The 23,672-nt window shown below is 34.5% G+C and overlaps 1 protein-coding gene across 2 annotated transcripts in view; it reads left to right on the top strand.

The window, feature by feature from the left end:
• Positions 1–23,672, top strand: part of LOC150093578 (vacuole membrane protein 1-like) — a 229,721-nt gene that overhangs the window by 168,469 nt on the left and 37,580 nt on the right. For both annotated transcript variants that reach the window (XM_090413135.1, XM_090413134.1), the window contains one exon: positions 2,996–3,174. In XM_090413135.1, the coding sequence (XP_090269261.1) occupies positions 2,996–3,174 (179 nt within the window). The remainder of the gene's footprint in view (positions 1–2,995; positions 3,175–23,672) is intronic.

Below are 23,672 nucleotides of genomic sequence, written 5' to 3'. Positions count from 1 at the left end.
AGCCTCGGTTCTGAATGTTTTTATACAGATTTATGTTCCAGTTGATATGCAGAACTCTGCATTCACTGAGTTGTCTCACGAATGTCAGTTTTTACATATCCTTCATAGCTCTTGCAATTGACTCTCTGCACTTGCATCTCAGTATGGTATCACAGATTATTGACCTTGGATGGCCTAATTTATTAACAATTTGTTGAACACATAGGCCTTTCATTCTATCACAACACCTCTTTCAAACTGTCAGTTCCCTTGGCGCATCATGTTTCTCCAATTTATACCAGTTACAAACACAAATCATCTTGTCCATGGGGATGTCCAGTGTGTGTGTGTGTGTGTGTGTGTGTGTGGAATTAAAGGTTTCTAGTTTTTGACACTGCTGATATTTTTTATATTTTGAAGGTAGTGGTTTACCTAAATTTCATTTGAGTAAATGCTCCAGATGAAAACAAAGAAATTATATATACCTGTGGATAATGGCTATCAGAATATTTCCTTTCCTTTAGCATTACAACAGAGATCAGCATTCATTTTACACAAATTATGGACTCTACAACAGTGTATAAATAATTATTTTAATTTCCTGTCGTTTCGACCTTCATATTAAGGTCATCATCTGGAGTATACACATGTATATACAGAGACAAGCTAAATTACATTTCACACAGTATGCTGAAGAGACAATGATTTGATCAATGGTTATTCTACTGGCCTGACCTCTAGCAAAAATAAAATAAAATTACAATAATTAAATACAATAAAATAAATTAACTATATCAAAGCTATGTTCTATTTAAGACAACATCAGAGAAACATTCTTTCATATAGATAGTTTTGTTGCAGTAAAAAGTATGTCCTAATTTAACGTGACAATTGTTATATTAGATTTAGGATCCTGGATTACCTGTGGTCCTATTTATAATTAACTCTTAGGAAGAAAGGTTAAGTGGGTAGAATATGTGCCTTCCATATTCTGGGGATTTTTAGACCATTATTATTGTTAAGATTAGGGTGGTTGATAAGATTCTAACAGGCCTCCTTAAATTTAAGTTCATACCATGTTTTGGTGTGATGTAAACAACAGGTGCTTTTCCAGTTAATTCTATGTAAAGTGTTCAGGGTATGATCAGAAAGACCAGCTTGACCGTAGTTATTATATTTAATGTGTCGTTTATGTTCCTTTTTTCTGATCGGAATTATGCATCCTGTTTCCCCTATATAGGGCAAATTACAGGTGCAATGAATATGGTATACTTCAGGGTGGACCAGCAGAGAGAGTGGATCCTTGGATGAGTTAAGTAAGTTCTTTAATTTTGCAGGAGGTTTAAAGGTGGCTGTAATGTTGTATTTCTATAGTATTCTGTTTATTTTATCTGATATCCGTTTAATGTATGGAATGGTTACAGTGTTATTTTAGTCTAGTTTATTTTTGTTTTTAAGTGTGAGGTCTTGTATACAGAATTTTGTTGATAGTATTTTGGCTATAACCATTTTTTAGGAAGGTATTGCTGATAACTTTTAATTCCTCTTTGAGTGCTTGTTCATTGGAGCAAATCTTCAAAGCCCTGTTTTTTTAGTGTGTTAATGACCCCTAGTTTTTGTGTTGTGTGGTGGTAGGAGTTTGTGTGTATATATTGACCAATATATGTCGGTTTCCAATAAACAGTGAAGGAAAAACTGCCAGAAGGAAAACGTGTGACAATTGTATCTAGAAAGTGTAACTATCAGAATATTCCTGATATTCTGATGCACTAGGATAAACAGAACTTAATTGAATGCTTTTAATTCAGCTTTGCATAATAAAATTCAAATTCATTTATTTGTCAGGTTTCTGATTTGATTTGATTGCCTCTTACATTTTGAGTACCCCTTGAAGTCTCATCTTGTTTTACTTAAATATCCATAATGTTGAGTACTTTTCTGCTAACAGAAACATATTTTTAATATGGTTCTGTTACTGAAGCCACTTATAGAACCTCACTTCAGATAAGTAATTGCACTTCATAAAAACTAAAACACCATGTCAGCTGTTCATGAACAAGTAAAAAATAAATTACTTTTTTTTTTTTTTTTTTTTTTTTTTTTCAGTGCTGAAACAGTACTATATCAGGTAAAGCAACAGAGTCATTTTCAACAAATTTTAGTATAAACACCAAACACCATAGTAAAAGTTCAAAATAACATGTGCTTTATGTATTTAACTTGTCAAGAGATGTCAACATTTAGAACTGTACAAATGTGCCACTGTGGTACATTATCCAGCCACAAATTCTTTTGGATGTAATAGACAATACACATTGCATTTCAGATATGACAGAATGAAAAACGTTATTCACTGAATTAAGATTTGGAACTCCTGTGGCTATACATTGATCCTTTAGGAGCAGTCCATCATTCAGAATAGGGCATTTCCAAACAATCACAAACCATCCTACTGGAATGAGAGATGGGCTCATTAAGCATGAACCAGTCATGTCTACCAGCAAATGGATATATTTCACTGATAATGACAATTGTTGTAGAAGGGAACCTCAATTTAGATCCCAGTAACAAAGACAATAACTAAACTCATTTTGATTGATTCAACAGTAACCTAAATCCCATCCATTACTCACATATGCTGTTTTCTAAATGAACGTGAGAATCAAATGTTTTTTAGCATCATCATATATACCATGTTAAATTGTACTTAAAATGTCATTCTTGCAAATTGAGAATGACCTGCTGCATGAACAGAGTTAATATATTACACATCATAATATGGACATGTTATTGTGAAGGGGTAGCTCTATCCTCTCTCTCTGTAGATTGTTCAAGAATTATATAAATAATCTGAGGTAACTACTATGGCCAGCCCAGTGTCTTTGGAGAAGGTAAAAGAGCTATTTAACATAGTGCAAAAAATATATTTTAGACTTACATTATGATACCTTTTTCATAATCAAATGAAACTGCATTAAAATAAGTGTGACCCTTTCATTTAATTTGTTTGTTTTAGATCCCAAATCCACTATTTGATCTGGCAGGCATAACATGTGGTCACTTCTTAGTTCCATTTTGGACATTCTTTGGTGCCACTTTGTTAGGAAAAGCTGTGATTAAGATGCATTTGCAACAACTTTTTGTCATAATTGCCTTTAATGAACATCATGTTCAGCAAGTTGTTGATCGAATCAGGTTAGTATATGGCTTTCATATTTTTTTATTATTTCATTATGAGAACTGTTAAACTATTGCTATATGTTTGAGCATATTTTGTTAAAAACTTATAAAAAAAATCAACTGTGTTGATTATCTTTAACTGTTGCCACTTAGAGTAGATGTGTTACTGGACTCTGTCTAGGGCTGGCATAGTGTTCCCAGATTATCTAATTCTTACCTCACCTGTGATATTGATATGCCATAGGTTTTCAAACTTTCAGGAATAACATTCATGAAAGTTTGGAGAGTTTTTTCCTCTTTATATACATAAAGAGGAAAAAATCTGTGGTTAAGCTCTACAACTTATCGAATCAGTGGAATTTTTTTGTGACTTCCACCCATGAAAGGTTAATAAACTTATAGTGCACTAGTACTGGGTGAGCTAAGGATTTCTTGTTCTGGAATTTCTATGTGACTTCTTTTTATGTGACATAAATTTTAAGTCACATATTTTTTTTTATGTTACTTCCATCCATGAAAGGTTAATTAACTTATAGTGCACTAGTACTGGGTGAGCTAAGGATTTCTTGTTCTGGAATTTTTGTTAACACACATGGGACTTAAAACCACTTCTAGCCTCCATGAGGACTACTGTAAGTGGGACAGTAGTCCTCATGCCAGGCAATGAAATTCATCTACCACTGCAACTCAGAGAAATATATACTCATGTTATTCAGTTTCTGAGGTATCCTCAGACTTAGGCAGGTGTCCTTTTCAGGTGACACCCCTTCACACACCAAACATTTTTGGTTTTGCTTCATTTCTGTGCCTGAGCCAATTGGAAAATGAATGCTAAAAAAGACCATACCTGTTTTCGATGTAATTCACTTGATTTTCCTCATTTCAGATAACATAAAAAATAATCATTGTATTATTAATAAACTGCAGTTGTATTTACTTTATCAGGTTTATTTTTCTGCCTTTTGTATGTGTTTAGAAAATGCACTTGGCTAGCTACTCTGGATTTTGAAATAAACTACCATTTTTTAATGGCAGGGGATAAAAGTACAGCTCATTTTAGCAATTTTTGTTACTAGACAAGTTTAAAATAAATATATAAATTGAGATACAATATATCCAAAAGTGGAATATTAAGTCAAGACTTTTCACAGACTAGCATATATTGGCCATATCAAATGAACTCATTTTGAACAAATTCGTATTATTTTGATAGTGTTATTTACTAAACTACATATCCATTATTGGTGGCTTGGTTCAGAAATCTTTCAGAGCAACTTCTTTGGCCTTCAAAAATAGGCTGGAAAATCAAATTAATTTTTTTATGCCAGTTTTGTATGAATATTATGACTGTTACTTGAAGACTGTCAAACTTTGCTTATTAGAATATTAAATTATATAATTTAAACAGCTTCTTGTTCTTTTAATATTTTGCTATTATTGTTATTTTGTGGTAAAGTTGTCTTGTTTAGTATTATGCTTGTATATACCTAAGATTACTATTAAACATTATCCAAAAATGCCAGCATGATGGGGAATTTTGGTTTGTATCTTCTAGAATAAATTACGTTTTTAAGATGTTATAAAAAATTTTAGAAAAGATTTTCATTTAATGAAATTGATCAAAAGGTTAAAAGTGTAAACTATTAACTAGAGTGTTGTCTTTGCATGGTGTATTTTTGCATGACATTCACCAATTTTCTTTGGAAATAAATTCTGAAGAATTGTAGTTTGGTAGTCCAAAAATAATATCAGAATCACTTTTCCAAACTAAGTGATTTTGATTTTCCTAAACATCTCCTCCACCTTTCAGTTAAGGAAAATTTTTGCATTTCCAGGCACTTCTTCCTGTTGCAATTCTGGATCATGTCTAATTATCGCATCAGTGCTAATTTTGTATCTGTGTGTGTTTTCTTTTTTTATATTGATCCCATATGCAAGAAAAGTTTAAAAACCTACAAGCACATCAGTGCTGTGTAGGTGGAGATGAGGACTGAGATAGTTTTTTTTTTTTTTTTTTGAAGAGTTGCAGATTATAGTTTGGGAATACTTCATGAGAAAGGCTGAGAAGGGAACCATCTACCATGACTTGCAGAGAACAACCAGAGAAAGCTGGCTAACCAGTTAAAGAGTGTGAAAGGATGGCAATTTCATAAACAGGCCTTGATGCCAGACATGGTCGAAAGCTCTGGTAAAGTCAAGAGCAATAGCTCAAGTTTCTCTGAACCTTTCCATGACATATGTCCAATGGTGTGAGATATAAGCCAAGGTCAACTGTAGATCTTGAATGACGGAATCCATACTGGTGGGCCTCTAAGTAGTGGAGAAGTTGATTATTGATGACTTTCTCCATTATTTTGGAGAGGACAGAAGTGATAACAGTTGGTCGGTAGATTGATGGTATGGTCGGTATGGCTTTATCCAAGTGTAAGCAAACAAAGTTCCAATGTGTGGAACTTTGTTTGCTTACATTTCGATAAAGGATGAAACCAAGAATATAATTTCTTTGTTACTTTAATTTTTAATATAACCAAGTGAAAAAAACTTTCAACTTGCATCTAATGGCTTTAGCAAGGAACCAGAAGGCATGACTTCCATTTGGACAGGAGGCAAGTTTTCTGCTGCTTGCCTTCATAAAATCATTTTTGGATCTGCTGATGACTTTTGCATGTGTTGCATGCTTTGGTATAGGCAGAGTATGAAGCTGATGTTCTTGTTGCAAGTGACCTGTGATAAGCTGAATTTTTTTCTTTAATTGCTTCAACACACTTCCTGTTAAACAATGGTTTTTAAAGTGAACAAGGGTTTTGGGTTGAATGAGGGGGGGGTGAGCAGAAGCAATAGTCAGACCAGGGAAAGAAGTAGAAATTCTGGTTGATACCATTGTAGTGCCAGATGATGTTGAGGTTGGGAGTGGTTGAAAGAAGGGTGTTGGGATTGTTAACATTGAGATCGCATAGGAAAATGATCTCACTATTCGGATAGTTGGATTGCAGGTGGTTGAGTTTCATAGAAAGAAATGTGAAGACGTCTGAGTGGTTATCGGTGTTTAGAAACCAGTAAATGCAACAAAGGAATGTTACTAAATGGGGCAAGGACACCTTGAGGCAGAGAACGTGAAAAGCAGGGGGATTTTAAATTAGCCATTCTCTGGCAGCCTGTCAGATCTCACAAAGGCATAGTTCCATTCTTGTTGTGAAAGGAATCATGAAGTGTGTAGTTTACATTGGAGGCAGACAGTAGTAGATGTAGCTGCAATCTGGGTTTCAGTCAGAAGTAAGAGTAAGTTTATTTTCCATGGGGGGGGTGACTAATTTTATTGACATTTTCTCAGATTCCTACCATAGCAACCAAACGTAGTGGTTTTCTCAAGTCAATTCAGAGACTTAAATAAGCAAAATAGTGGTTTCTACTGGAAATAGAAATAAAAAAAAAAAAACAGTAGTGGGCATCGAAAATTAGGATTCCACATCTAGGCCTGTTACAATTTTAAATTATCTGCTAATGTCAGATTGCCATTGCTTGTGTGTGCAGTGATGAACTAATTCCGCTCTAAAGAAGGTGGATGTTAGTAGCTAAATAACTTAAAAAAAACCTGTAATGATTCAAATGAACAAGATGTTTTTCATTTGAATATCTTGAAACCACCATCATTCAAAATTAGATTTTGCAAAACAACTAAGAAAATTGCAAACACTCAGTGGAACACAACTGTTGATTTATTGATGCAGTTACTTCACTATATGTTCAGTCTTACTACTTTTTAAACATCCCTTGTATTCAGAAAACCATTCTCACCAGTTGCATAAACTTTCATATCCAGTACAAATCCAGGTTTTATTAAATATAACAAATTGAACACAAGCAACTCTTTGGTCATGAATAACATCGTGACCAAAGGTTCCTGCAGTGCATGCGCTATATGTCTTGATATGACACACTGTGACATGTAGTAAGTTACCAGACAGGAAAATTATAATCCACTTTCCTGTCTGGCAGGTTGTGTCAATAAATGGGTGGTGTTGGCAAGGAGGATCTTCTGTGGGTTAAGTGATGGAATTCATGTTGGTGGTCACTAACTACAGTAGGACTTCCAAATAGTGAAGGGGTTGTCTCGCAATGACTTTCTCCAGTATTTTCACTAGAACTGAAGTGAGTGCAATGGGAGATAGTTTGATGGCTGGCTTTTAAAAATCTTTCTATGAAATGATTGTGCTGAAATATAATAGTGACATTTCATTCATTTTTGGACACCAAGGGATCTAGACTGTATTGTTATAATTGTTTTCTTATGTAGTCCATGAATAAAAACAATTGAGGATTCTTTTTGTAGTGCTTCTTCACTTTCTGAATGGATGTTTAAATTTTATGTTAATGTGAGAGTATGCACTGCAGTGTATTTAGTGTCTTAAACATTCTCATACTTTTGGGAAGAATGATGAAGTCTCTTTTTTGGATCTGTTGCATATTAAGGTTAATTTTTATATTCAAATGGAGGAAGCACTGGCTCCCTAGTCCATTATTTTGTTAATCATGTCCATGAAAGGTATCACATACCTTTATTTCTCTTATTCAGGTTTCTAGTAAGCAAGTGGTGGTATTTCACTGGACGATGGAGTTCATCTACCACAGTCTGTCTGTCTAGTTGGTAGATGACCAACTAGACAGACTAGTTGTTATCTTGGTATGCTTCTAAGGAAGGTTGAGTCTATAAACCTGTGCTTATATGGTTAAATACTTGCTTGATGCATTAGTTCCATTTGGGAAAATAGCCAACAGCATAGTGTTTTTAGTGATACTATGAAGCAGGCTTTGTCTGCTCTTCTGTATCACTAAAAATTTCTGATAGCAATATCATACAGAATTTAGCCACTCTTGTTCTAAGTTGCTCTGTAATATACACTACTTAAAAGAATAGATTCTGAAGGACCATATTTTGTTTTTTATTGTGATGTTTTTTCTGAGTTTCACAGATTGTATGGCTGTTTTGAATTTCTTTGTTCTCTTCAACAGACCTGTAGAACCCTGTATACCTGCAGTAATTTGGTGCTGAATGCCATGCAGTTCATATGTTTGCTATCTAAAGGTGATCAATATTATTTTGAAGAAAGATCCCTAAATTATTAATGTCAGTGATTAAAACCTGCCTTTTGTATTAGTGCTTTTCAAATTAAAAATTTAACTAAACCCCAAATTATAACCTATAAACTAAGTCAAAATTTATAAAACTGAATACTGCTTGCACTGTATATTGTAATACATGCTGTGCATGCTTTTATATGTTTATTATTTTAAGAAATAATTGTTATATATCTTACATAATTATTGTTTCTTGAATGTTTTCATTTATCTGTATATAATTTTTTTATGTCGGGCAGTCTATTATTAGGAGTCATAGTAATGACTTAAGCCAAGTACTGGTAGTTGAATAATGGACTACTCTTATTACAACAATAATTAGTGCCAATATTCAGTCTGCTTTACAATTATCCAACCAAGTTATTCAACTGGACACAACCTGCCAAATTTGAAGTATTAAATCCAGTTAATAAAAACAAAAAACAAGTATTTTGAAAATAGAGTTATGAATTTTAAATACAGTTTAATAACAAAGTTATTAAACATAACTAAACAACCAGTTAGGAAGATTATTAAAGTTTTTAAAAATTTCATCCTTGCCATCAAAAGTCATTAAGAAAATGCCAACCACTTCCTACTTGTTACTGTTTATGAATTTCTGCAGTTACTGAATTAGAGACTTAGTTGGTCCTATTGGTTCATCTGTGTTGAATAAAGCAACTATAAATAATAATAATTATTATTATTATTATTATTCCGGGCAACTCCAAGGACTCGACAGACTCATCGAGGGAGGCCCTAACATGTCAAGAACAACTATTCGACATTCACACAGTATCTATCATACCTTGCCTTGAACTCATTCAAGGTTGTAGCACCCACAACAGATTCTGGCAGCTTATTCCACTCATTCACCACTCTCCAAGTAAAAAACCTAGCTCTAACACCCTTGTCAACCACATTCTTGCCCAGCTTCCATGCATGGCCCCTAGTCCTTGCACCACCAGTCCTATTTTCAAAAATATCTTCTGGATTAATCTTATAGAAACCCTTCAGTAATTTGAATGTCTCAATCATATCACCCCTCTTCCGCCTATCGTCCAATTTCTGTAACCCACAAATCTTCAACCTGTTTTCATAAGGTTCATTCCACAGACCTGCTATCATCTTGGTCACTTGTTTCTGGATCCTACTTCCTCCCCATCACGAAGAAACCCTGGTGCCATAACTGGGCACAGTAGTCCAGATGGGGTCTTATCAAGGCTTATCAACTTGTTTGTCTCTGCATGTTAAAGTATTTTTCAGAAGCCAAGTGATTTGATGAGCTGATTTAGCCACTTTTGCAACGTGCCCCCTAAACTTCAATTCCCTATCCACCAACACTCCCAAATCCCTGGCCTCAATCTCCTGGAGAACGGTTCCACCAATGTGATATACTGCTGCTATTCTTTTCACCCTAAAGTGCATAACCTTACACTTTGCCACATTAAATTGACATCCATTTTTCCTAGCCAAGTCCTACAAACTATCCAAATCATCCTGTAAAATTTTGACATCCTCTGCAATCACAATTGCTCTACCCAACTTTGCATCATCAGCAAACAAGTGAACACTTCCTCTCAAATCCTTTTCAATATCATTGATGAACAAATTGAAAAGCAGTGGTCCAAGAACAGAGCCCTGCGGCACTCCACTAGTCACAAGACGTCTTTTTGACTCCACTCCTGAATAAACCACTCTCTGGTATCTCTCCATCAACCACCCTCCTATCCATCTCACCAACCCTATATCCATCCCCATCTGCTCCAGTTTACTGATTAGGGTTCCATGTGGTATCCTGTCAAATGCCTTGGCAAGGTCCAGTAGAATCACTGTAAACCCATTACGTCATTGTGTTATAAAACGTGAGCAAGTTACTGAGGCATGATCTACCCTTCACAAAACCATGTTGTCTCCCATACAATATCCCATTTTCATCTATCCAATCCTGTATTCTTTCCTTGACTAATTTCTCTAAGACCTTGACAATGATTCCGGTCAGTAATTTACAACAGCAGTCTTGGAACCTTTATGAATCGGAACTATTTTCCCTTCTTTCCACCCCCTCGGGACTAACCCAAACCGAGACTCAAATAAAATGGTCAAGGGTACTGACAATTCTTTAGCCGCTTTTTGTATGACACAAGCTGGTATACCATCCAATCCCACAGATGTATTGACATTGAGGTTATGCAATAGACTACTCACCTCCACTTCATTCACCACAATTCCCGTATAATCTACAATGTCACCACCTGGATGATATATTCTTGCAAAGTGCTCACTCAGTAACTCAACTATATCAACTGATTCAGTTACCTCCCCACCATCGGCATTCTTTAAAATCATTCTGCCATATACATTTTTCCTTTTACTTGCAACATATCAAAAAAACTGTTTAGGATTCTCTTTAGCCTGCATGGCCAATGTTCTTTTGTAATCCTTTTTTGCTTTTCTTACCACACTCGTTATCCTTCTGGCCTGCGCTTTATACCGTTCATGTGCCTGCCGGTCACCTCTCTCCTTAAATTCCCTCCATAGTTGTTTCTTTTTTTGCAGCTCAAGCTTAATGGTGTTATTCATCCATTTAACCCCTACTTGATTTATTGTTCGGACTCTAGCTATACAGTCAGCCATTGTTTCATGCAAACACTTCTTAACTGCCTCCCATGCACTATCAACTTCTAGTCCTTGCAGTTGTACATGCCATGGCACTGAACCAATCAAACTCCTAAGCTTATCATACTTTCCAGCCCGATAATTCCACGTGTACCCTGTTTTAATTGTAAATTCCACACCTTTAGCCACCTCCCAAGTCAAGACCCTATGATCACTCTCACCAATTGGTGGCAATGTGGTCATATTTGTTACAAATCCTCAGATGTAATTACTAGGTCAAGCACTCTCTGACCCCTAGTATTTTCTATTACATGCTGTCGCAGATAGTTATCCCTTAATAACTGCATAAAATCCAATTCCTTCCTCCTGTGTGTTCTCTCCTCACTCCAATCAATGCGACCATAGTTGAAATCTCCCATAATAATTACCCTCCTTCCACTCATTTCTTCTATTTGCTTGTGCATACTGTCACCACCATCTTTTCCATCACCTGGTCTATAGCAGCACCCAATTGTATATTTTGTTCTGCTAGCCACAATCTCACACCAAATGGCCTCAAATGTGCTCTTTTCTCTATCCTGCAATTCAACTTCTATTCTCCTTGGCTGCAGCTCATCAGCTATCATCGACAATACTCCTCCCCCATTTTATTCTCCCTGTCATTCCTGAACACACTATACCCATCACATTCAATCCCACTAGCTATATCATCTACAGTCAGCCATGATTCACTAATACCAATAACCTGTGGTCTGGAAGTGTCAACCATGGCCAAAACTCTTCCTTCTTATTCCTAATACTCCTAGCATTAGTGTACATGAATTTAAGACCCCCATTAGCCCCAACCCTACCTTGATGCCTTATATTAACTATCCCATTCTGATTTGTTGTCCTTATTCGCTCGCGCATATTATACTCATTCATACATTCAACTGCCTCCCTAAGGACTGTATATCTACTTGCACCCCTTAATAAATCTAGTTTCCCTGATTTTGCACATCCTGAATCAGTACCCATGTGTCAGTAAGTCATGGTAAAAAAAAAAAAAAAAAAAAAAAAAAAAAAAAAAAAAAGATACCCTAATCTCTGAATTACTCCCAGCTGCCCTATGTGAAAAATGCACACCACTTTATTAAAAAAAAAAAAAAAAAAAATGTGTATATATATATATATATATATATATATATAAAATCAAAGGCATTGCAATCGACAAACATATCCTGTTAGTCAGTTTTAACATCTGTCATTAATACAAAATTTTTGTCTGCAGTGTTTCTAATGTTTTTCAGTTAATTTCTTAAAGAGTGAGATCATCTTCCATGGAGAACTTCAGTATTCACGATTCATACCATCTTCTCCAACTCCACTGAACAAACTAATTAAATGTTGAAGTGGTTTCCTCTTAGTTAAATGCTATCCATAGGAGGACGGTCTACTTAATAGAACATCTGCATTCTTCCATGTAGATATTCTGTTCCTACCTCATGCCTTTTCTATAAGTATTTTCATGTCTACTTTTCTTCTAAACTGACCACCACCATCATTCCTGCATTTTCCTCTAAACTTGTAAAAACACAAGCAGCTGACTAAATACATCTAGCACTATTCATCTTCAAATTTATCAAAAAGCAATTTATCCTCCTCATTCATTCTATCTTTCTTTGTTCTTTGGAACAGCAGCTTTCTCTCGCTCCTCAAGGATTGTAATCTCCACCTGTTTAAGAAACACATCAGTTTTAAGATGACTTCTCATATGTTGATATGGGGGAGACAAAAACTATTTCATCTAGTAAAGCAAATATTCCCTAAAAATAAGAGCATAACCGTGAGTAAGTTTACTACTTCATAACCCAATCTCTTTATAGCTAGCTACTAAATGAAAGTTTGGAATTGAAAGCTCTATATTCCTCTACTTCAAAACCAAAAGTCTGGAGTTCAGATATTATAATCTTCACTATTTAGTCCCATAGCCAGAAGACAACCATATATTTAGTTTACCCTGGAGTTGGATATCCTAATTCTCCGAAAACCTGAAAATTAATATTTTCAGGTTATTTTTTCAAAAATAAAATAAATAAACTTTTGCCATTTATTCCCAAAGGAAATAGATGGACTCCATAGCCTAACTGTTTTGAAGGCAGCCTGTCTCCATCCATTCGTGATAGCTGAGCTGAAAGCTATCAATGAATCAAGGCTTTCTAAATCTTAAGTCTTATATATTCTGTCTGAAATTGTGACTCAGGACACTCATACTAGAACATTGCTTGACATGACCACCTTTCTACAATATAGATATTAACTAATCTGTTAACTAAACAGATCAAATCAGTAATAGGATAAACCACATCAAAAACTTGATAATAATCAGTATAAAGATTCCATGCTCCAGAGAAAATCTTTTTAATATATACATCACTTTTACTCTTCCTCACACTAAAATTACTTCTTTACTTTACTTCTCCAAAGACCCTGTTGGAATCTACAGCATTTCTTTCACATTCAGGTTGCAACAAAAACACAGTTCTTGGTCAGAATAGTCAGCACAAGATTCTTATAGCTCAAGCGTTAGAAAATCTTGAACCTTTAAATACAAATGTTCTCCCTTAAACTGGCAGACATTTGGATAATCCTTTTCAATGTTACTGGCCAAGTGGTTAGCTTATCTGCTCTCCAGCCAAAAGCATTCAACAGTATTAAGGAAGGAATCTTTCATTCAAATCAGTATTGCTGATGTTTTGTTGGTTGTAAAGACCTGAGTTCAAATCCTGTTTTAGGATTCAAAGAGTTTATAAAGACTTTTCAACTGAAGGTGAGTTAGCCAGTCTCATAGAGAACATGCATGCAGTTAACAGACATAATCAGGTAGCCTCATAGTATTAGTTGCTTCAACAACAATCCCCAATAATAACTGAAAGGTGTGTGGGAGTGTAGGTTGAATGTAACATCTAACATAAAGAAAACTTCAGCTAGAAAGAAAGCAACTAGATTAGTACTTCATTAGGCATAGTTGCATGTAAGACTTCCTGTTTGGCAAACAGCAAATCTAACTTTTTTCAGGCTAATTTAATGTAAAAATGTGTGTTCATCAAAGCAGTAATAACAAAATAGAAATTTAGCTTCCATAAACAACAGAATATGCTGAAATTTATTATAAATAATTTTTCAGATAATTCCTAAGTCCTTATGGTTGGCATTCAGATTACTACATCAAGACTTATGTCTCATTATAAATCAAGATAGCATATTTATATATATAAATAAGGTTTTTCCAGAACTCCAAGTTAATTAAATAATGAAATAATTTTATGTTATTAGTTAATGATTTGTTAATCCCACCTACAAAACATCAAATTTATAGTGCATTTTAATCTTCTAGATGGGATAGTAAACCTCTAGGAATACAAAAATTTTTATCATGAATGTCTTGTAGAATGGCATTGTGTTATGGAGCTTTGGTCAGGACTTCTCGGAATAGTGTTATAGTGATTAAGTTTGTTATAATTGTGTGTTCTATAGTGAGAGCCAGTTATAATCTGAGAACTATCTTCTAGAGAGCAGACATGAAACTTTTTTCAAGCTCTCTCAGGCCTCCAATAAGTAGGGTGATGGTCTTGCATCAGGTGATGAAAAATCATCTGTTGCCTAGCATCATTCACAAACATCTATACCATAGAGGGATTTAAAACTTTGGTCTAAAATGGAGACTACCAATTCAACATCTCTCAGGATGGCAAATTACTCTTCTGATCTTATACAGTCTTTTAAGAAATATACTGAAATCACAGTTGCTAATTTAATTCAGCTTATTTTTAACTGGCTCTGCAAATCAACAGAATGTATTTGGAACAACAAGCACAGAGATTAGAAGGTATACTATATTTAGTAACAAAATAATTAATGTAATCAGAAACAACTGGAATGAAAAACACCTCCCTTCCCATAGACACTCTACTACATGGACATAAAGGAGACGTTTTATTGTGGCACTAAATACAGTGTCCTAACAATATATTTCAAAATTTCATTTGCAGAAAACACACACACAGTCTTGCCATAATAAATACTGTTGCAACTTTTGCACGTGCCCACAGAATTGCACGAGCCTGGTTTCATTAGTGAGCACAGCCAACATTCATGTGTTTAGCAGTAGAGAGAGAGAGAATTCACTAGCTAAATGGGTTAACATGCAGTGGGGAGATTAAGAGAACTGTGTAGCTGTAATAGCACTTCACAAGGTGGAATGCAGTTACCTGTTATTTTAAACATCGAAAAACACACTTGGGATCAGTAGGATGTTTGTGTATCAGACTATTAATCGTTATAATGATACAGAAGATGTATCTGACTGCCAAAGAACAGGTCAATCATGCTATGTTAGGATGCAACAGCTTGGGAGGGCTGTGAAGGCATGCCTCTGTCATAATCCTGTGAGAATGCAGAAGGTGATGTTGCGAGAGATGAATGTTTTGCAGAGAACAATGTCGCGTTTACTGATGACCTGGGGGTGAGAGCCTATTGTTGTTCTACTGTACACCTAACACCACAAGACACTTCTCCTGCAGTGTACGAACATTAGACACAGAGATGAGATTTTTACCATTGAAGAGTTGTTTGACTACTAAAACGATTGGGTATATTCCCTTGGATGGTTGTATAGCACCCAGTATTCAGAGAGGTCAGTGATAGTTTGGTGGGGATGATATAAGGGGGCATTCAAGTTGCATTTCTGTGAGAAAGGATCAAAATCTCCATCAAAGCGTATCAAGACACTGCTGGAACCTGTGGTACGGTCCCTGAACAACACTTTATTTCACCCTGGGCAGTGGACCCTCCAACAGGACTCAGCCCCTGCACACAACATGAGGACAACACAATAGTGGTTGGAGGTGAATGTGCCTGACCACATAGCACCATTTGATTGGCCATCTGAAAGTCCCAATCTGAATTCGTTGGACTTCAAATTGTGATCAGAGCTTGAGAGAGTAGCCTGCAAGAAATGGCACCCAAGCATCACCAGCCTGAAGGTGGATATGGAGTGAGCAGGGCAGCATTTCCATTGGATGTTGTGCATGCCACTATTGATATGTGGCCTCACAGACTTCGGGTGTGCATAAATGCTAAAGGGGGACATTTCAAACATTATGTGATGCTCTATGCTGAAAGCTGTAAATGATTTACTGATTAAAAGTTTATGTGCTGTTCAATTTGTAACAGTATTTATAGCTAGATTAGGTACACACACACACACACACACACACACACACACACATGGCTATAGGTAAATATACTTACCAATTCACTACAGGCAGGTTATCAGAAGTAGATGGCAAGTTTCAGCCATATTCTAAATGTATTCAAAAAAAAATATATATATATATATATATTCATAATTTACTCTTTTTAAACATCAAATCGTTAATTGTCAAGTTATTTGATCACAGGTGACTGCCATCAAATTTATTAAGTAAGTTTTGTTTTCAGAGAAAAAGAAATAAAACTTCTGGATTTGAAATCCTTAATTTGAACACACGTCCTCACAAAAACATTTGCAAATTTAGTTGTTGCTTTTCTCCAGTTTGTAACATAAACTAATCATCTTTACTTTCTTCCACCCTTTTTGTCTCCTTTAAGGTTCAGAACTTTTTTTCCTTTCTATATGAAAGACTATTTTTTTTTTTTTTTTTTTGTAGTAATTAAAAACTCAACCTGCCATACCCAACCCCCATCAGTTGTCATCATTGTCATAACATAACAGTTGATAACTTTTTTAATGCTTTTCTTTGTATATGAAGAACTTCATAAATATCTGCTTTTGAGTTCCAAAAACTTCATCATTTCTCTCACAGTAATATTATAATGCTCTTTTCACTCTGCACATGCTCTGCTACATGCCACCCTTCTCGTTGTTTGCATTTCAGTCATGAAACAAGAAAAATGAGCGGCCATTATGTATTATAGTTATGGTGATTTACTTGAAAACAGTAAATTTCACATACTTGATGTTTGCAAGAAAAGATATAATATTTTCATCAAAACAAGTCAGTTTTTCATATCATAAATACATTTAAATTATCATTTCCAGTAAATAAATTTTTAATTGAATCAATGCATTTAGTTAGTTCAGTATTAATCTTACACATATATACAGTACACACAACATATGTAATAGACAATCTCTCACATAAAAAAAGTTTTTTGTGCTGTTCTTACAATATAATTTCATTAACAAAATAAACTGGTAATTATAAACACAACGAGGGTACTTAAGGGTCAAAGCTGTATAACTGAGAGGAGACCTCTACATAGCTTTTAAAAGAATGCTGAGAACTGACCAGGGCTTCTGACCTAATGTCCAATCCTCATCTTCTCATGGTACACCTTGTTGGGTATCTACCTGGATACTGAACGAACGAGGATGGGCTGGCAATTTGGGATTTGGCCAACCAAATTTTATTCTTATTGGCTTAAACCAATATACAAAATGATGGTACAACGTGACAAAATTTCATGCCGGCTGGGGCGTCGCCCAGTTAAACAAGGCCCCCATTGTTTTTGCCAGGGAACCAGGGCGAACAGCGAAAAGTCAGCTACTGGAAAAAATCTGAAAGCACACCACAACTCAAGATCACCAGAGTTAAAGTTCGGCACTATCAACATAAGAAGCCTGAATTGTCAAAGAAATGGAGCTAGCTGAGGAATTAGATAAGTACCAGATCGACATAATAGGGGTGACTGAAACAAAAATGACAAAAACTGGTGAGATCTTTCTGAGCAATAAATACAAAATGTTATATTCAGGCAATGAAAATCAAGGAAAAGAAGGAGTAGCCATAGTATTCAACACAAAATACGAAGCTAATCTTCTTGAATGGCAGGCAATCTCAAGTAGAGTGATGTAGGCAAATATCAGAATGGGGAATTGGACAATGAGACTTATTTGTGCTTATGGTCCCACAGAAGGTTCTACTAAGTTAGAAGTGGAGGAATTTTTTGAGGCTCTAGAGAAAGCTACTGACACAATGAAAAAGGAAAAGTTGTCCTTGTTGGGGATCTAAATAGCAGAGTAGGAAATGATTGTCAGACATACAAAAATATTTTGGGAAAATTTGGAGAAAAGAGCAAAGCTAATAATAATGGCAAATACCTGTTGGATTTCTGCTCAGGACATGGATTATTAGTAACACTATTTTCCGACATAAAAATTTGCACAAATTCACATGGAGAGAAGAGGCAAGGAATAAGAAAAGTCTCATTGTCTATGTTAATTGTTGATAGTGATGTTTTCTCCCTGGTGCAGGACACCAAAGTGTACAGAGGATTTGAAATTGGAAGTGATCACTATTTAGTCTTGAGCAGGATAAAACTGAATTTCATATTGAAAAGAATAACATCTAAGAAAGTTTTAAAGCGAATAAAAGTTGAGCAACTCTCAGATGTGAACTGTAGAATAAAAGACACAAAGTTTATTGGAAAAAAAAATGAAAGAGTTTGAGAACAGGAACCAAACCTTGGAGATTTAGTGGTAAGCCTTGAAGAAAACCCTGATTGATTCAGCCAGAGAGGCATGTGGTGAGGTTGTCTGCAAGGATAGAAAAATCAGAACTCCATGATGGACACAGGAAGTTAAAGAGGCAGTGAAGGAAAGCATATCAAAAGTTCCTGGCAAATAAGTGTGTTTGTGCTGTTAGAGAATATAGAGATAAATGTAAGAAAGCTAACCACTTTGTAAAACTAGCTAAACAAAAGTAATGGGAGGACTTTGGCAAGAACATAGAAAATAAATATCAAGAAGGTGGCAAAATATTCTGGAGGTTGTTGAAGAAGCTTAGAAATGGAGGAAAGAGTGCTGTAAAAGGCGTTAGAGATGATAAAGGTAATATGAAAACAGAAGAAAAAGATATCCTTGATGTATGGAGTAACTACTTCAAAAAATTGTTGAATGAAACAAGCATTGAGAGCACAGTGGTAAAAACCATTCAACAGGCACACAGTCAGGAATACATATCCATACGTGAAGTAGAAAAGGCCATCAAAAGCTTGAAATGTGGAAAGGCAGAAGGAGTAGATGATATTCGACCAGAAAAATGCTGAAGTATGGTGGTATAAAAGTCTTACAGTGGCTGCACTGCATAATTCATCAAAAGGCCTGGACAGAGGGGCAAATTTCCGATGATTGGAGTAGAGCTCTCATAGTACCCATATATAAAAAGGGAAATAAAACTGAATATGAGAATTACAGAGGTATTTCCCTACTGAGTATTCCTGGCAAGATTTATGCAAGTATACTTGAGAAACAGTTGAGAAGAATTGTGGAAGAAAAGCTTGGTGAAGAACAAGCCGGATTCAGGCCAAATAGAGGCTCTCAGGATCAGATCTTCACTTTACGACAAATAGTTGAGAAAGCATAAGAATATAAGAAAGATTTGTATTTAAGTTTTGTCGATCTGGAAAAGGCATATGACAAGGTGCCAAGAGAGCAGCTATTCAATACTCTACAGTTAAATGGCGTGAATGGGGCGTTATATCAAGCAATACTTAGTCTTTATTTGAGTTGGAAGTCAGCAGTTAGAATTGAAGGAAATACAGGAAGATGGTTTAATGTTAAATCTGGTGTGAGACAAGGATGATAACAGAGGGGATAAATTATCCCCTCTGTTATTCATTATCTATATGGATCACATTCTGAAGGAAAGTGGTATTAAAAATGATATCAGAATTGGAGATGTTAATGTCAGCTCTTTGCTTTATGCGGTCAATGTTATACTTCTAAATAAATCCACTACATGTTTGCAATATTCTTTGACTAAATTGAATAACTGTTGTAATATATATGGTATGAAGGTCAGCAATAAAAGGACGATAAAAATAGGTAGACTCGTTGAAAATGTCAACTGCATTGTGAATGGAGAACCTGTGAAACAAGTAAAACATTTCAGCTACTTAGGCACGATTTTTAGTGAAGATGGTAAATTAAATATGGAAATAGATAACAGAATCATCAAAGCTGGTATGGTAGGAAGTCAGTTGAATAAATTCATATGGAATAAGAGAGAAATTAGTCGGAACACTAAATTAGTTGTATACAAGACAGTGTTTAAACCAGTTTTATCTTATGGATCTGAGAGCTGGGTCAGAAGTAAAACACTTGACCAAAGACTAGAGACCGCAGATATGAGAGTCCTGAGAAAGTTTAGAGGCATGAAGATGTCATCAATGGTAATATCATATAAAAAACGAGGATATAAGGAAAGAACTTGACATTGTCAGCAACCAGGAATGCGTTAGCAGAGCTAATTTCAGGTGGTATGGTCACTTAAACAGAATGGGCGAGGAAAGATTAGCAAAACAAGTGTTCTCTGCCAGGTTGGCAGGAAAACGACTCAGAGAAAGACCAAGATATAGGTGGATTGATACGGTACAAAGTGCCTTAGACGATAGAAATATAAGATCTGATAATGTTGGAGTCTTGACAAGTAACAGACTGATTTGGAGGAAAATTGTAGATAGGAAATTAGTAATGATGTAAATTTTTCATGTAGTACTATCATATTCTGTACACCCCTTGAGGGTACCTGTCAGGAATTTGATGATGATGATTATAAACACAAAAATTAAAATTGGCACAATCTAATTTAAACACTATGGTACATCTATAGATATCATTCTTCCAATACCTTTACTTCTTAAATAGGTGTACAGTTGTAATATAGTATTATCCTAAGCTTATTTTCACAGCTCACAACATAAATTAGCTTAGTGGAATTAAATGCTTGAAAATTTTACATGAATGATTTTTAATCCTGTTATTTAAAAAAATACAAATGTAAAGAAAAGCCAAAGACTGGATCATGTAACTGCGTTCATCATGGAAAAGTGTCTAACTTCATATCAAGTGCTACGTTCTTCCTTGTTTCATGTCTTTCCTCTTAAATTATTGTTTGTGGATTATATAGAAATAGTGGATATTAAAGATCCAACATTATTTCAAAACCAAGTTTTTGTAGAAACTTGGAAAGTTTTGAAACTTTGACTAGAAAGCTTATGAGAACACAATCCTCAATGTTGGAGTTGCCTTAACTTGCACTACAAAGACACTAGCACTGCCAAGCATCCATATTTGTGCCTTTAATTAGTGCATTTTGATAAAAGTTTCAGCGGCCTGACAGCTGTTTCAAACTGGTTGGCTCTCTTCAGAAACCAGGTTGGAGCCTTAAGAGAGCAAGAACTCCCATTCAAATAACAAAGCAATTCAATGTCAGAGGGTTGTTTTTATCATAAGTGAACTCTTGGTTGGTGCTTAATGGTATGTAAATTCATCCTTCATTATGAACAATAAAAGAATGGAAACACAAACCGAGCTGTGATGGGCTGTTCTCTGTCATATATTTTAAACCTGCATTGAAGGAAAGCATATTTCTCTATAATCATATGTAATGTATAGTGAGAATTAAAGAATGTATTGTCATTTTGTCAATATAACATTTAAGTAAAAAAAAAAAAAGAAATCACCTATAACAATGTTTATATAAAGTAGAACAATTCATTGAGTGAGTAAAATTTTTTGTGGATTAGTATTTAATTGGTATTTCTGGAGCCCGAGTAAAACCAGGTTTAAAATAGCTTGGTATCTTTAACATACATATATATATATATATATGAAAAGTACCATTCCCCTCCTCCAATTTTTTAATGTTATATCCCAGAATAGGAGTGGTGTTTGTACTATTGTTGTGAAAACCATTCCAAGAAGAAGTCAATAAATAATAAAATAAGAACAGTAAAAACAACATTGATATAATATAATTTATTACATAAATTTTTACTAGAATGGCTATTTATATTACACATATTCAGTTTATTAAATAAAATATATTCTGTTTTTTCCAGTCTGCAGCTACTTGCCAGATTTCAAAATCTAGTCACTATGGGCAAGTGAACAAGCATATTTGTTGAATCTTGTGTGTATTGAAATCAGAATTGTATTTAATATGTATATTGGTGAACTTTAAAATGAACTTGTCCATAAGCAGTGGAACAGGTACTGAGACAATGCATAGCAGCATGCTTGTAGACAGAGGGTGCTCAGTTTGAACAACACATGTGAAAATAATGTCATTGTAATCAATGAAAGATTGATAAATCAATCTAATTAACAGAACAAAATTATAATATGGTATTTAGACATGGTGATTTCTGTATAACAGGTATAATAACGTTCCTGTAATGTGATAACATGTATAAGCAAAAAAAATTGCTCGATGTATCATTTACACACTGACTTGACATATTAATTATATTTTTACAAATGTCTCAGTAGAGATATGTCAACGTGGTAGAGATATTTGAATAACAAACTGATCTCATATATCGTGATAGTTCCTATGAAAACACTGAAAACATTGACAAGTGAAAATTTACCTTTTGAACAATTTCAAACTTAAAATGTTTTGTAGGAAAATAATTAAGAGCTTCATATGGCAATGCATATTTGGTGAGTACAAATGAGTACACTGCAATGCAATGATTTTAGTTTTTGTACCAGTCCTTAATGTTCTTAATTTTTTTTCTCCACTCATTGTAATTCAAATTTTAATTGACAAAATGACTTGAATGATAATAGCTGTTTTTTTTTTTTTTTTTACTAGAATTAGACTGTTTTGATTGGCAAAATTATTGAAATGATTATTTCTCCATGGCTTGATGGAATGCAATGAAAATATTCAATTAGGATCCTAAAATCCATTGATTTATTTTAGAGTTGCACAATTTTAATGTCATAATTAGGGAGGAAAACAAAATTATGTCTGTTTGCTTACAGTTACTTTCTTTGTTCTCATAATTGATATCAGTAGTCTATTTTAATCAGATTTTTGAACAAAGTCATGGAAAGATAAGCATTTATATAACTAAGACAAATGCGTATAAAAGTATAATAAGACTAGTTTGAATTTATGCATCTGAAAGAGTTAGTTAAACATTGCAACAGAAATCAGAAATGAAGCATTATATATATATGTGTTACAGTTAAAGTAATAAATCCAGTTATTATTAATAATTACCAGTTAAAGTGAATAATTTATGAGAATTGATCACTTTAACCGGTTAAAGAGAATAGAGGAGTCTGGTAAATGTAATAAAAACATGTTTATAGGTTTTCATTCTCAAAAGAAATTATAACAGGTTAGGTTAGGTTATAATGAAAAAAGTAAGGAACATACTTCTTTTGCACTCAATGAAATCAGAAATCATTATAAACTAACCTAACCTAACCTTTATCGGTTGGAAATCATTATTAACTAATCTAACCTTTATTGTTTAGGTTAGGTTAGTTTATAATGATTTCTGATTTCATTGAGTGCAAAAGAAGTACCTTCCTTACTTTTTTCATTATAAACTAACCTAACCTGTTATAATTTCCATTAAGAATGAAAACCTATATATAAAACCTATAAACATGTTTTTATTACATTTACCAGACTCCTCTAGGTATTCACTTTAACAGGTAATTATTAATAACCGGATTTATTACTTTAACCGTAACATATATCTTTTTGATTTGATTTCTGGTGATACCTATAGGAGATGAAATCAACTCTCTTACTTATACCTTATCTAAGCATCTAGCTAATCTACTAGGACAGCACATAAGGTCATAAGAATCTTATATCAAAAATTCCTCCCATTTTGTCCAAAGAATGCAAAGGAATTTGTTGGATTGCATGCAGGTTTTGTGTGGTCCATATTAATGTTAAATGGAATGTCAAGGAAACAACAAAATG

The sequence above is a fragment of the Typopeltis vanoorti genome, chromosome 23 (assembly GCF_054136105.1).
Source record: "Typopeltis vanoorti isolate ZY-2024b chromosome 23, IOZ_Tvanoo_1.0, whole genome shotgun sequence".
Taxonomy (NCBI): Eukaryota; Metazoa; Arthropoda; class Arachnida; order Uropygi; family Thelyphonidae; genus Typopeltis; species Typopeltis vanoorti.
This window is presented reverse-complemented; position numbering and strand designations above follow the sequence as displayed.